The sequence below is a fragment of the Panthera uncia genome (assembly GCF_023721935.1).
Source record: "Panthera uncia isolate 11264 chromosome D3 unlocalized genomic scaffold, Puncia_PCG_1.0 HiC_scaffold_9, whole genome shotgun sequence".
NCBI classification, from domain to species: domain Eukaryota; kingdom Metazoa; phylum Chordata; class Mammalia; order Carnivora; family Felidae; genus Panthera; species Panthera uncia.
Window position 1 is genome coordinate 4512555 of NW_026057587.1, and position 15370 is coordinate 4527924.

Here is a 15370-nt window from a genome sequence, read left to right on the forward strand (position 1 = left end):
GCATACACGTGCACACACAGGCACACTTGCACATGCGTTAACGTACACATGTGTGTACACATGCACAGGCACACAAACGTACACCCAGTAACACATACACACACGTACCACGCACGTGTACACGTGCACACACAGGCACACGTGGGTAGGCACACGCACACGTGCAGACACACATACGCGCGCACACACACACACACTCCCACATCCCACGTGTGTTTCTCGCGGCTGCACCTGTCAGAATCCAAGAGCAAGGCCGTTTCTCATTGTGCAGATTCGTTTCAATCGAACTCTGAAAGCTTAAAACGGGCATAGACTGAACTGCACTCATGTACTCATTCGCTCGGTCGTCCATAGACGTTTGGTGAGGGCCTACTGGACGCCAGGCGTGGCTCCTGATGCGTGGCCTCATGGAAGGTTCCCGCAAACGGCGACTGGCCTCACAAACCCAGAACTCAGCACTCTGCAGCGGCCCGCCCGGCCTTCCTCCGTGGACTCGTCTGTGCGTGACTCCCTCCGACCCCTGCTGCAGCGTGTCCGGCCCTGGCTGGCACGTCTCTGTCTGAGCGCTCGCAGGCCTGGCCACGGGGCGCCCTGAGCGACCACGTTTGGGCTTCAGGACCTGCGGACTGCTTATATGGCAGCTCGCGGGCCCACACCTGGGCCGGGGTGGAAACCCCGAAAACCGCCCTCTTCGCCTCTGCCCTCCTTGAGAGGACGGCCAGCCAATCTCAGGGAGAGGGACACAGATCCCACCCTGGGGGCGGGGGAGGGGGCAGATTCGAGAAGATTCCGTCTTTGGAAAACACAACGTGCCCCACTGGGCTCTGTGGGGACGGTAACAGCCTGGGGGGACGCACGCCACACGACGGGGTTCGGCAAACTCTGGCCCACGGGTCCAGTTCGGGTACTTGACCTTTCCTGCCTAGGTCTCCTGTCTGTAGAGCGTGGGCAATGCCGGTCCTCAAGGCCCTGGCACAGGGCAGCACCAGCAGCACCTTCTTAAACAAGCCCCAGGGACACGAGTGGCCCTGCGCTCGCCAAGCTGCACGAGAGCACGAGTCTCCCCTAGACACTACTGCGGCCGTGTTCTAAGCCACGGGTGCATGAGGGCTGTGGCTGCACGTGAGTAACCCCCACGACGATGTCCCCTGGGTCGTGGGGGGCAGCACGTCCAGACAGGCCAGGAGCCGGCGGGACAGGAAGGGCTTCTTTCCGGCTTGTCATTCACACGCGTGACGGGGCTGGTCTGTGCATGTCCCGATCACAAAGCCTCTGCCTTTCTTTTTGGGAAAGAAATGGCTACAGATAAACGTAAGAAAATGAAACCCACACTGTCTACTTCAGGGAGGCGGGGAGCTGTGCCCTTCCAGTCCGAGTGTCTGTAAAGTCAGGTTTCTATCAACTAAGGCGTATTGTAAATGGCGGCCCTTTGAGAGTTTGCCCTGACGTCTTCTGCGACGTGAGGCTGGCAGGGAGCTGATCGCTCCTGTCGGTTTTTATTTTGGCAAACGGAGGCTTCCTACAGGGAGAGTCTCTGCCACTCAGGGAAGGGCGGTGGGTCTCAGTCCTCAAAGGGAAACCCAGAGGAGCATCTGCGGCTCGGGCAAATCCCAGCAGAGTGAGATGCCAGAGCCAAGCGTTCTGGGGACTCAAGGGTGTGCAGGGATGAGCCAGACGGAGCAGGGAGAGCCCTTGCAGCTTTAAGAAGCAGGAAACAAAATTCCAATTGATTAAGCAAAAGATTTATAAACGTATATGTGTATGCGCTAGTTTACTACAGAGCCTAGAAGACTTTTCATTTGTTTATAATTTATTGCAATGCTAGCTTCAGGAACAGCTGGATCCAGGTGCCGGGACGGTAGCACTGGAACCTGATTCCTCCCCACCTCCCAGCTCTGCCAAGCCCTGCACTGCATTTGCCCTCGGGGTTCACGGGTGGGTTGTGGGAACTCCCAGCCTCCCTTTCATGATAATAAGATGGCTACGCTCCCCAAGTTCCCATAGTTGCAATTTTACTTTGACTGAAAGGCCTGATTTTTTCCCCAATGGCCTGAGGTAATTTCAAGGTGCACTCTGATTGGACGGGCCCGGACCACGTGACAGCCGCGAGCCAGTTGCTGAGGTGGTGGACACAATGCTCTAATCACCTTAATCCCAAATCCTGTGATCTGCCCCGCAGCTGGAACAGAAAGTTTCCTGTGCGAAGGGGGAGCTGGTGCCCAGAGAAAGACAACAGGATTCCAGGGAGGCAGACAGCAGCGTCTGTCACACACGCTCCCGTCTGTCCTATACGTGTCCTGCTCTGACGGTGGATGATGCAGCAGGACCACCAGGAGAGCCTGCCCCCAGCCCAGGGCTGGCCACGGCAGACGGGGGTAAGTGTCCTCGACCCCCTGGGCTCCCTTGTGGCCACAACTGCCACCAGACGAAGACACAGACAAGGACAGGCTTCCTAGAGTCTCTGGTGGCTGAAGTCCCCGAGGCTGCAAGTGCCACGATCAGATCGGTGACATGGGAGGTGGGGGCCACTCCTACCACGTGCACAGGAAAGGCCTGGCCCTTGCCAGCTCCTGGGAGGTGGCTTCTGAGCCCTTGGGACATCCTGCCTGACGAGAGCGTCGTCGCCTATGTGGGACAGTCTATGCTGCGGAGTGATCTATGCTGGAGCCCTGAGCCACAGCATGGCCAGACCTCTGGGGACGGGGACTGAGGTCGGCCGGCCAATAAAACCCCGGACACCAGGGCTCGAATGAGCCCCCTGTTGTAATTCTTCTTACGTGCGGTCACTCGCCATTGCTGGGAAAATTAAGTGCTCCCCTGGCCCCTGCCCTGTTCTCCATGATGTCATTCTGTCCTTTAACAAACCGCACCGGGCGTATAACAGCTTTGCCGAGTGTGGTGAGTCCCTTCAGCGAGTTGCTGAGCCTGGGGTGGCTTCGGGGGGGTCTCTGAAAGGCACCGCGGGTGCCCAGCTCAGAGCCAAGAACAGCGCCCGACTCCAGCCACAGGGTGAAGCCTGACGGGCAACTTATTTAGGTCCTGCTCCAGAGGTCGGGGCACGCTGGGGGGCACTCAGGACTACCACGCGCACTCACGCATGTGCACACACACATCCACACGTACATGTACACACGTGCACGCTCAAACACTCACAGCCACACTCTCAGAGCACAGACTGGGTACGTGGCAAACCTGAGTCACTCAAGCCCGTGTCTGTGACTTTGTCACATCCGGACGTCCCCCGCGTCCTTCACTTAGCATCCTTCTTCAAACTGGCCTGTTTTACACTTAATTGCATTTTTTACTCAAAGAATCGTTATTCCATCTCACAAGAGGAAAGCCGGCCTTACTCATGCTGAATCGATGGTACCCTCGAACACAAAAGTGTTCTCGCCCGTGGCTGCGGCTGAGGCCGCGGGAGCGCGCGCTCCGGGCCTCCGCCCTCCGGGGCCACCCAGGAAGGGGGAACCTCTCTGGGACGAAGTCACAAGACAAGCAGGAGAGCCGGGCAGGGAGCTGTCACCGTGCGGCTCCAGAGAGCAGGCCGCACCTAACGTCCTTGCCGCAGCACAGACGCACGGGTTTCGGGAACCGCACGGCCAGCCCCGCGCAGACGCGCACGCCGACACCCAGCGCCAGCTCACCTGGGAGACCTGCGCTCGGGCACCTCACCCTCGGAGCGACTGACGGGGAGCTGCGGCCACCTCCGCCGTCCCGGGATCCGCCGCTGCCCCACCACGTGCGCCAGCGGGCCCCACCCGTAACCACGCCCAACGCGCACCTGCCCACGCTTCCTCCCTCCGGGCCGGCGGCCCTCCCACGTCTCGCGGGGCTTCCCGGACGGCCTCCCACCCCAGGGCCTCTCGACACAGCCCAGAAATGCTCCCCGCCCCCTTCATGGAGTTTCCTCCAGGGCCCAGGCCCCGCCCATCACCAGGACCCCCACTCCCGGCGCTGCCGTCACCACCACCCCCTCCCCCACCCCCGGCCCAGCCCGGGCCTCAGCACCTCCCCGGGGAGTCCAGGGTTCCCTGCCGCCTGCCCCGCTTCTGCAGACGGAACCACAGAAAGGAGCCGGGCCGAGCCTGCCTTTCCTTTCCAGGACCCAGGTGCCAGGCTGGCGGGACTTTTTTCACGCAATGACGTCCGCTTAATATGGCATTTTGTTCCAATTTCGTCCCCGCCAAGGCACCTAACGAGCTTTCAAACAGGATGCCGCGCTTGTAGACCAGGGCTCAGTCCTGAGAGGCCTCAAGGCCAGGCCGCAGCCGGCGACAGATGTGGGGGGCCGGGGGCGGGAGTAGGGGACGCCTTTAGATGGTGGGGGAGGGGGGCCCCCACCGCAGCGACGGGACCACAAGCAGTGACGCAAGTCCAAGCCGGCTTTCTTACACCTGCGCGCGTCTGTGTCGACAGAGACACCAGAAGGCGGCGCGGTCGCGGGTGTGGCCGACTCCACGTGCCGGGTCTCGACCCCGTGCCGCCTGCAGGGCCTTGAGCGCACACGTCGTCGTGCTCCGGGGGCCGCAGCTCGCGGGTGCGGGGTGTGCGGGAGCGGTGCCCGGGAGGAGGGCCGCGAACTCACTTTTTGGGCCTGTAGTCCGGGATGGTCCTGTCCAGGGAGATGCGGTCGCTGAGCTGCGCGTTGTACCCGTATTCTTCGTATTTGCTTTCTGTCTCCTGGCTGTCCTCACGCAGGGTGGCCGCCATGCCGCCCTGGCCCAGGCCCCCAGGCCCCTCCACCAGGCCGATGGGCTTGGCGAGGCCTGGCGGGAAACGGGAAAGGAGGGCGGTCAGCCAGGCCCCGGGACCCCCGTGCCCTCCCGCGCCCGCCCCCAGCCTCCGCTGGCGGCCCCTTTCTTTCAGGCCGAACTTGGCAAACCCCCTGCTCGCTGAGGGACCCTGACGCTCGGAATTCAAGGAAAGTCTGTTAACTTTAAAAATTAAAAAATAAATAAATGCTCACCGACCCTTGATGTCGTGGGTCTTTCTGACCTGCACACAGTGGGACGCTAGCTGGGTTGAGTACCCGCAGCCTCCCGGGAGTCCCAGAGCCCCCGACACGCAGGACACCCACCGCAGGACCCTGCCTCCAGCGCTGAGCTGGACGGAGCTGACCTGGGGGGCCAGGCGGGAGACGCGGCCTATGGGCGGGGCTTCGGGGCCACCAGGCCTGTGTGCTCGTGCTCGTGGGCTACCGAAGGCTAGGCCAGGGGCTTGTTCTTCTGGAAGGTTCTTCTAAGTGGCCACTCCTGCCAGAGGGGAACGCGGCTCCGAGGGAACCGGACCCCAGCGCAGCACCCACCGCACGCGTGGGGACGGCACCCTGGCTCTCCGTGGGGCGGGGACCCCGGTCCCGGCCCAGCTGCGCGGACTAGTGCGCAGTCCCGCCTCGGCCCAGATTGCAGACCCCAGGGAGGGCCGGACGCCGAGGCCACACCTCGGGCAAGGGGCTCTTCTCTGCGCCACTGCCCCCCGAGGTTTGTTACTCAACGAGACCCCCCAGGGGCGCAAACCGAAATCCAAGCTGTACCCACCCTCCAGTCCGGCCCCATCCCTCCCCTCCCGACGCTGCCGCCCTGCAGGGGAGCCCCAGGCCACAGAACCTCGGCGTTTTCCGGAATCCTCCATCATAAACCGGTTAACCACGTAGGACGGAAGGGTACGCATTGGGTGTAAAATTGAAAAATTATGTGACACATAAATCATTTCCGCTTCTTAGTTTAATGTTGTAAAAAAATACATATAATCATGCTATTTTTAAACGTCTGTGCTGCACCGCATTTTCCGCCTTCAAAAGTCTGTAAATAGCCACCTCCCAAAGGCAGATGTGCCCCCAAACCTGAGGGGACAGCAGGTTCGCTGCTCAGGGCCAGGCCCAAGGGAGGGGGGGCTGCTGTGGGGGGTGGAGGACCCAAGGGGGGGGGCCTGGAGGGGGGGGCCGGGAGGGGGGGGGGGGCCCAGGGGCGGGGTGGGCCCACGGTGAGGGCTGGACTGGGCTAGGACTGGAGGAGAGGGAGAGAACCAGCCTGTAGGGTCAGGCCCTGAAAACTCACTGGGCTTCTTCACGTCACTTTTCAAAGTCACTTGTAAAAGTGAGATGCACACAGGTCAGAAGATTCAAACAATGTAGAAAGCTCTGGAAAGACCATTTCCTGTGCCAGCCCCACTCTGCAAAGAACAGCACTTTTCTGGCTTGAGCTCTCCGCTCTGTCCCCGCACATGCGCGGGATCTTATGGTCACTTTCCCTGGACGCCTGCAGGTGCACAGGCGGGGGAGGGGGGGGGGGCTCAGTCCACCCACCCGCCCTCCTCCCGTGGTCCCGGCTGTGGCATTATTCTCGGTGATGCCGGGGGTTGCCTTTGTGACCTTAAGAGGAATACTTTCGGCTCTATTTCTGGAAGTGTCACTTTAGACAGAGCCTGCCGACTCCCTAGCGGGTTAAAGGAAAAATTAGCATTCTCCCGGGAGTTCTGCTCAACGGCTCTAAGTTTCATTTACACATATATTTCTCCAGTTATACAGACTCCTAACCGTGTACGAATAAGCTAGAGGTCCGCGGCACGAGCTGTGCCTCGTTAGCAGCCCCGTAGTTATCATGCGCTGAAAATTTTGTCAACAAGGCCGTTTGCATGTTGTTGTTCTGACAACAATAACAATTTAAAAATAAGACGATGAATAACCCCCCAAAAAAGAAATAGCTATGCCATCGCTCCCACATTGTCCGAGGTCACTTATGGCATCTCATTTTGTTCGACGAGCGTGACCCAGCCCTCCCTGACTGGTCTGTAGGTTGGTTCTAAAATGAGGAGCGAGCCCGCATTCGCCACCTGCTCGCTGCAGAGGGGGCCTCAGGCGAGCCCCCGACCCGGTTTGTGCCCCCCCCCCCCCCGCGAAGAGCTTTCAAATGTCAAGGCGTCATCGCTTGCCTTCCAGACGCTATTAATTTCCAAAAATGTGTGCATTTTGGTAGGCTCGGATCTTGACTTTCTGTCCACTTTTTAGGTAGCAACAATACACAGCATGTGCCCTGCGGACACAGGAACTCGGCCGGCAGTCACATGCCACCACGTCCCCGGGCCCCAGACAAGAGCACCTGCTCCGGGGAGGGCAGCGGATTCCAAGGGGAAGGGAGGCAGGAGGCCTGTGACACAGGAGAGCGCGTGACCGCCAGCGGTCCGTAAAAATCCGTGAAATTTGCACAAGGCGTTTCCGCGGTTTTGGTGCTTTTACAGAAAGTGAAAGAGGGATGTCCCCGTCAAGAGGGAGCACCCTGAACACCGACGTGGGGTGAGGCGCCAGGGAGCAAGGCCCTGGTCACGTTTCCATCAACCTGCCAGTACACAACCCAGTTTTACTGTGTTTCTGTCAAAGTCACCTCGCCAGACATATACCTTTGACTCACTGGCCAGCACCCGTGTAACTCACGTGTGGACGAGCCCACGTGCCACACGCGTGTCCCCGGCAAGGCACCGCCCTCCGCGCTCACCGTCACCAGACGGTCTCGGCAGCAGGCCCGGGGCGGTTTGAACAGCGAAACCAATAAAAGCACGAATGCATGAACAAGAGGCTCTGGCAGACCGTGAACAGGACACTTGTCTAGGGTGGGGGCGCCGGGGCAGGGCCATGCCTTATGCCCCCGGGCCGGCCTCAGAGCTCCCGCCTCCACCGCGAAGACGCCCCAGCACTGATTTGGGTAGAAATGAACCCAGAGAGCGCCAAAGCGGCATCCCCAAACCATGTGAGTGAGTGAGCCCCGGAGTGTGAGCAGCGCCTGAGCTCCCGGCCGCACCCCTGCCGCCCCGTCACCCCGGCCCTGGGGGGCGGGGGCTCCTCGGAGGAACGGGGGCTGTAGTCCTGGGGGCCTGGCTGGGACACAGACAGCAGGGGCCCACGCAGAGCAGCAGGTGCGCAGGTGTGGGGTGGGCGGAGCACTGGCATCTCCAAGAAGCTTCCAGACATGCAGATGCTGCCTTCCAGGGACCCCACTTCTGCGTGGCGAGGGGGCTCCCGGCCTTCTGTGGGGGTGGGTCATGTGCTGCTGGTCCCAGCAGGAGTTTCGTGTGGAACCCGCCTGTGGCTCCAGGTAAGGGTTCGGGGCTGGTCACTTCTGGGCCTCGCCCTGCGTCTTGACCCCTGAACTCTGAGCAGCCGCGGCAGCTCCGAGAGGCTGGCCCTGGGGGGCACGGCTGGGGGGAGACAGTCAGAGCCACCAGCCCAGTTAGGGCTCTGCCTGAGCCGGAAGGTCTGTTAGAGCTCCGCCAATTAAAAACCTGCTGATGTGATTTAGCTTTTAAGGAGTCGTGCATATCAGTGCTCCCTGTGGGGTTGCCGGGACACTCATCTTCCCTCTTTCTGGGATGCCTGGTGTTGACTCACGTTCTCTCTCACAGATCCTTCCGGAGAGGCAGGGTTGCTTGATCCTCGGGTAACGAGGGCAGACGGAACCAGGAGGAACTTGTGAAGATTGAAGGTGGCCTGTCATTACTGGGGGGCCAAGGCCCGAATTCCACTGAACTGATGGCCGACAGCCGGCCGAGGCCCCTGGGGTCTACACCTAAAGACACGGCTCTGTCCTCACATCTCCCAGAGTTCTGGCTTCCGAGCACCCCCACTGGGCCTGGTTGGGGGTGGGGGCAAAACGTCCTTGTTCCTGCTGCCGGGCCACCAAACGCATGACCCACAGGCCCGGCGGCCGTGTGGGTTGAATCATGGCTGGGCCCTGGTGCTCCGGACTTGTGGCCGTGGCCTTATTTGGAAAGGGGTCTCTGCAGAGGTAATTACTTAAGATGAGGTCATCCTGAATTGAGGTGCGTCCTAACCCAATGGCTGGGGTCCTCATAGGAAGAAGGGATTTTGGACACACGCACACAAAGAGAAGATGGCCACGGGATGACCGAGGAAGAGCCTGGAGGGACGCGGCCACGAGCCAAGGAGCACACGGGGCCACTAGGAGCCGGACAAGGCAGCAAGCACCCTGGAGGGAGCCTGTGGAGGGAGCAGGGCCCCGCCCCGCCTGGACCTCAGGCTTCTGGCCTCCAGCCGTCCGCTGTTCCAGCCGTCGCTGTGTGTGGTGCTTTGTCAGGGCAGCTCCAAGAGACCAGGGCGCAGACCCACCGCCCACACGGCCACCCAGACCTGCGTCAGCTGGGACAACCGGACACACTGACGGGAGCCGTACATCGGACAGCGCTCAGCGCAGCCCATCTCGGGCCACCCTCCCGGGCAGATGTGGGTGCAGATCACAAAGGCACCTCCTCAACCAGAGTGAGAGGTGGTTTTTCCTGTGAGCAATTTTCCACTTCCTCCTGTAGCGGAATGGGAGCCCCAAACTCTTGGTTCCATCCTTGAATGCGATGTGATTTTGACAACAATGGGAAATTTGCATGCGTCAGCTCGACCTTTGAAACGTCTGTCCAAGGACTTCAACGCAAACAGAAGCCACACAGAAGCTACCCGTGACTCTGGGACTTCCGCAGGTCACAGGCTGGGGGACAGCTGTCGGTGGTTACACTGGCCAGTGGCCGATGGGGCTTCCTCTGCTCCCCGTGGCGGGCCCTACACCACGTGCTTTTCTCACCGCATTTCCTAGAGGGGACCCCTGAAGCTCACAGTGGCTGCATGGCCTCCTACCCGCGTGCTTTAAACTTTAAAACCTGAAAGAAGAACTTTATCTTACTTTTTAAAGTTTATTTTGATTTACTTTCGAGAGAGACAGACAGATGGTGCGTGGGGGAGGGGCGGAGAGAGAAGGAGAGAGACACAGAATCCCAAGCAAGGCTCCTCGCTCTCCGTGCGGAGCCCATCGTGGGGCGGGAACTCATGAACCACGAGATCGTGACGTGAGCGGAAATCAAGAGTCACACACTTACCTGACTGAGCCACCCAGGCGCCCCAGAGAATTTTAGAGGGAACCAGTAACGGTCACCAACTTTCCACTTGGCCATCGTGGATATTCGTTACAACGACCTGTTCCTATCGGCACCGTTCCAGACGGTGTGGCCTCGCCTCGCCTCGCGGCAGCAGGGCCAGGTGCTCTTGGGCGAGCCGCAGGTGTGTGAGTTGGACACTCCCCCCTGCGCAGGTAAAGAGGCTCCCCCGTCCGTGGGGCCGCCCCTCCCCGGCCCTTGGCCCTCCCAGTCGGGCTGGAGACGAGGACGACGGTGCAAACGCCCACGGCCCGTGTGGCGGGAGGACGTGGAGGGTGAGTTCGGCCATATCACGGCGCCCAGACTGGAAACAAGTCCTGGCTGCGGGCATCCGGGGGACCCCTTTCACATCCAAGAGGGGCCTGATGCCTTCTCAAAAAGTGAGCTTCCAGCAGGCATTCCGGAACCTTCTTCAGGTCGGCAGGAATCCCACGATGACCGAGCCCTCCCCGGCTTCTCCAGTGTCTCGGGCTCCGGTGACCACGCTGCCCTAGGAGAGGCTCAGCGGGACGCGCCCGCTCTCAGTCCTCTGGCTGGAGAAGCCCACATTCTGCTTTTGGCTTCCTTGAAATTATTGCCAGAAGTGTCTCCCCTGTGATTATATGCAAAACCCAATTATAATTAACAATTGCCTTCTGAACCACCACGCAAGAGCCTGTCGAACGGATAGATACACGTTTTGCTTGACACGTCCTGCGTGTTTGCACGTGTTTGTTAGCTCGCGTGGCTCCAGCTCTCCCGGGGGCCAGCCCCCTCCCGCACACGGTGTGGTCGTCACCTATGCAGCCCACTGTCCCCACCCAGGTTCCCGCTGGACACAGAGCGGCCGACGGTCGGTCGGTGCCTCAGTGGGTTAAATCGCCAGGAGAGAGCGTCCAGAACAAAGGGTTTGAGGGCCGGTTTTGTCTACACAGAAGGAGGCCTCCCACTCAGGTGTGCTCCATCCTGGAGCAGGTGGACGGGAGCCCGGCCGGCTCGGGCAGAACGGCCAGCCTCGGCAGGGGCCGCTTAGACAGTGGCTCTCCCGGGGGTCCAGACGGTCGGGGCCTGGGTGGAGGCGACAAAGCTAGGCCCCTGGCCAGGAAAGCGAATCATCAAGGTCGGAGAACCCACAGCTTCCAGAACATTCTCTGCTCTGGGGCCCTCGCTCCGTGAGGTGGGTTTGGCCTCAGAAGCAGGGACCTGGCTTTTTGGAGAAGGAGCTTCCTTCCAACACAGGGCTCCTCCCGCTTTATTCTCCTGGGGTCGCCGGAGGGGAGCGCATGCTCCTGAAGAGCACAGAGGTCACTGCTAGGGAACAGTCATTTCAAGCTCCTGTCGTGTGACCTGAGGGAATGCGCTTTCTGAGCACGTGAGGTAATTTGGAAGCCATCGCGGGGAGGAGATGGCTGTGCCTGCCCCCCCCCGGAAAGCGCCTACTCACACGTGGTGACCCGTGGGGCCCCGGCGGTCGTCAGGGGCGCACTGGGGCTCCCGGCTGTGGGACTGGGGCCGTTGCCCAGACACTTTCTCTCGATTCACGAGACCGGGGACGCTGTCCCTCGGCACCCGCGTCACGGGGCCAGGGGTGGGTGCCCCCGTGCTCCAGACCTCACCCAGCCTCAGACACCAGATCTTCCAGGCTTTCCAGAGAAGGCAGCAAGACAGAGCCACTCTGCATAGCAGCAACCCAGCCGCGGTCCGGAAAAACTAGCATTAAGGTACCAAAGGTCCGTATCTGTCAGCACAGGTGTGGGACACTACATGATGGCTCCCAAAGATCCCCGGAACCCGTGGCTGCGTCGCCCTGCTGGGAAATGGGTCTTGCAGATGGGATCACCATCAGGACCCTGAGACGCAGAGGGTCCCGGGTCGTCCAGGAGGGACCTCCACGCCACAAGATGCCCTTAGAGCAGAGAGGCTGTGGGAGGCAGACAGCTGTTTCTATGGACAGCCCGGGCACTTCATAAAGAGCCGCCGACACAGAGGCACTGAGAGGGGCTTGGGGCTCAGAGCGAGTCTCAGGGGCACTGCCCCCCGGGGCCCCGGAATTCAACCCGAGAGGTTTCATGTGCAAGCCTGAGCTCCCAGCCCCTTCGGAAGGGTCCAGCCTGACGGCGCGCCTGCCCCTTACACAGGTGCAGGCGGGCAGCTCCCCGTCCCCCCCCCCCCGTTTTGCACGGCTGCCTCGAGGTTGAGAGGTTGTGCCCTGGTTTAGACGGCTAGGGAGGGCGGTGGGTGGAATGGGGGCCCCAGGAGCTGGAACCCACGAGTGTGGCCTTATTTGGAAATGGGGTCTTTGCAGGCGTAACTAAGGTAAGGACTTTGAGATGAGACCGTCCGGGATTCAGGTGGGTCCTAAATTCAACGCCAAGTATCCCGATAGTTCAGAGAGGGCTCAGAGAGGCACACACGCACCAGAGAAGCCACACGATGACGGAGACAGATGGAGTCAGGTGTCCCCAAGCCAAGGATTGCCAGGGGCCACTAGGAGCTGGAGAGATGCCTGGAACAGTCTCCCTCAGAGCCTCCAGGAGGAGTCAACTTTCCAGCACTTGGATTTCAGGCTTCAGCCTCCAGAGTGTGAGAGAATGAATTCCTGTTGTTTTAAGCCACCGCATTTGTGGTCACTCGTTACAGCCGCCAACAGGACACTCACACGGGGGGAGGGAGGAGGGGGAGGGTGTGGGAGGGGAGGGGAGGGGAGGAGAGGGAAGAGAAGAGGAGGGGGAGGACAGGTGTGGGAGGAGGAGGGACAAGGGGAGGTAGAGGGTGGGGGAGGGAAAAGAAGAGGAGGAGGGAGAAGGTGGGGGAGGGGAGGAGAGGGAGGGTGGGGGAGGAGAAGAGAGTGAAAGGAGGAGGTGGAGAGGGAGCCGAGGAGGGGAGGGGAGGGCGGGGGAGGGGAGGAGTGGGAAAAGAAGAGGAGGGGAAGAGAAGAGGGGGCAGAGGTGGGGGGAGGAGGGGGGGGGGAGGGGGAGAGAAAGCAGGGCAGAGTTGGGGGAGCAGGGGGAGGAAGGGGAGGAGGGGAGAGGTTCTAGGTAAAGGGATCGTGGCAGACACTATGGATGCTTGGCCAGCAGTTTGTTTGGGGTAGAAATGAGTTCAGCTAAAATGCTCGCCTCCCCGGGCTGACCTTGCAGCCAGGGGTGGCAAGTGACCAAGATCTATTTGCTGGGTGAAATTTCTCGGAAATGTGTGTAAAAGGCACAGACTTGGCAGGTGTATACGTCTGTTTGCCTTTGTCTGCGGTCCTTCCCCCCTTCTCCTGCCTGGAACTAGGACTCGATGCCCAGAGCTGGAGCAGCCACCGTGTGACCACGAGGCCGAGGGCCACACAATAGGAAGGGAGAGGCTAGAATGAAATGGGGCTGGGCCCCTGAGGATGGCCTCCAGTCCCCTGGGCTCGGCGTCCCCAAGAAGAACAGGCCCCACACAGTCAGGACCCTGTGTGCGGCCCCAGAGCGAGGGAGCCAGGCTGGCCCCCCCCCCACACACACACACACACAAGGACAGGGCAGGCCGTCCAGGGGCCTCTTCCAGCCCCCGCCCAGAAGAGTGACTTCACACCTGCCAACCCACGCCTTCCAGACGGGGTACCTGGCGAACGTGGGCGGCCGTGAGTTTTCAGCTCGGGAGGAAGCGCGGCTTTCAAGCTCGCAGCTTGTTTGAGTCACGGATTCCATCTGCTACCGTGACTCAAGCCAACATTCCGAGAGGAAACGGCCCACGTGGAGAGGCTGCCGGTCACAAGCTAATCTGAGGACGAGGCAGAGGGTAGGGCCTGGGGGGGGGGGGGGGGGGGGGAGGCTGGGGGGGCGCACGCTCAGCCAGCACCCAGGGGCTCCCAGGGGCAGCCCACTGACCCGCCACCCTGAAATCCACCAGGAGCCCTGGGTCGGAAACACCAACTGCTAAAAAGCAGCGGATCTCTGACAAGAGGGGGAGACACTGCGCGGACAAATGAGAAAAAAAGGGAGAGGGTGACGTGAGTGTGCTTCTGGGGGTGGGGGAGGGGCTGTCCTGAACACCGCGAACTTGACATTTCAAGGACACGGGGGTGGGGGGCGCGGTGGGGGACAGAAGTCAGAGGTCCGGAAAGCCCCCTAAGTGGGGCACAAGGCCCCCCCCACAGCCCGGGAGCCTGGAAGGGCAGGTGCAGGAATCCCATCCCCCTGACGTTCCCCGCCCGTCACCACGCATGCCTCGCGCGCCGGGGCACCAGGGCAGAGACGGGACCGGCTGCCGTTGGCTGTGGTGCCCGCACTACCCTCACCGTCGGTCTCCCGCTCCTGAGGTCGCCCAGCACGTGGGACCCCGCGGTTCTCGGTGGAGACACCACCCGTCACCTGCCAGGCTCCGGGCCGTACCCTCTTGCACCCTCGGCCTTGGCGGCGGCCTTCACGGGGAGGGGGGTGGAGGTGGCGGGGAAACGGGAGGGAGCAGAGCACCCCGCAGCCCCCGGCCCCCCTCTTCCCCGCCCTATGAAAATGTAGGCCAGCCCAGCACGCCCGCTATTAATTCTGATGGCTGAGAAGCCCGCTTGGCTTTGCGGCCGAGGTCCCTGCCCCCGGCTTCCGCGCACCCCCTCTCTCCACGCGCGGCGGCTCCTTCCATTTCGGACGGTCTGTTAAGGCTCCCTGGGGACCCCGGCCACTACCTGGTCAGTGGCCAAAGACGGACCGCCCTTCCGAAACTGTGAAGTCATGACTATTATGCAGAACGTGGCAAACCTGCGAGACATATTCGCCCTGAGCCCAGTGGAGTGTCCTAACGTGAATATTTATGGGGCCGAAGCACACGAAATCAGGAGTGGCTGGAAACACCTGGCAGAACGGATTTTCGGGCTCCTTCGGGCACTTTGTAGGCGTGTGGAGCGTCACGCGGCCGCCCCGTCCCGCCCCAGTCTGGGCCCCCCGATTCCTGAGGAGCGGGCACGGGGACACTGGGGCGTCCTGCCGCTCAGCGGCCACCGAGGGAAGCTGTCCGGAAGGTGGGAGAGGTGGGGTCCCCACCCTCCCCACAGCCACCCGAGCCTCTGAGGGGTGCGCTCTGCCCCCACTGGGCTGGCTTCTCTGCTCAGATCCCAACCGAATCTCCCGGGAAGTGTGGTCCTGTGGGCCCAGCTCCGCCCTGGGGGTCACGAACAGGAGGAACTCCAGGGCCTGCGCTCTGGGGACGGCAGTGGGGATGCAGGGCCAGACCCCAAAGAGCCGAGAGTCCGGCTGGGTCTGTCCGGGAGCCCCTTTGGCCGAGGACGGAGGATGCGGCCCCTCCTTCACCTTGCCTCCCGACCTCCAAGGGCAGGACTGCCTGCCTCGCTGGCTCCCGCAGCCCCAGGACCTGGTCCATAGTAGGTGCTCACCGAGCGCCTAAATGTGAGAGAATGCATGCACGCGGGAACGAATGAATGCAGGCATGAATGAATGCGGGAACGAATGAATGCAGACATGAATGAATGCGG

At 61.4% G+C, this 15370-nt stretch overlaps 1 protein-coding gene across 1 annotated transcript in view; it reads right to left on the bottom strand.

Annotated features, from left to right (window-relative positions):
- Positions 1–15370, bottom strand: part of GALNT9 (polypeptide N-acetylgalactosaminyltransferase 9) — an 86286-nt gene that overhangs the window by 56500 nt on the left and 14416 nt on the right. Inside the window, exon 2 of the mRNA XM_049620707.1 lies at positions 4586–4766. Coding sequence (XP_049476664.1) covers positions 4586–4766 — 181 coding nt within the window. The remainder of the gene's footprint in view (positions 1–4585; positions 4767–15370) is intronic.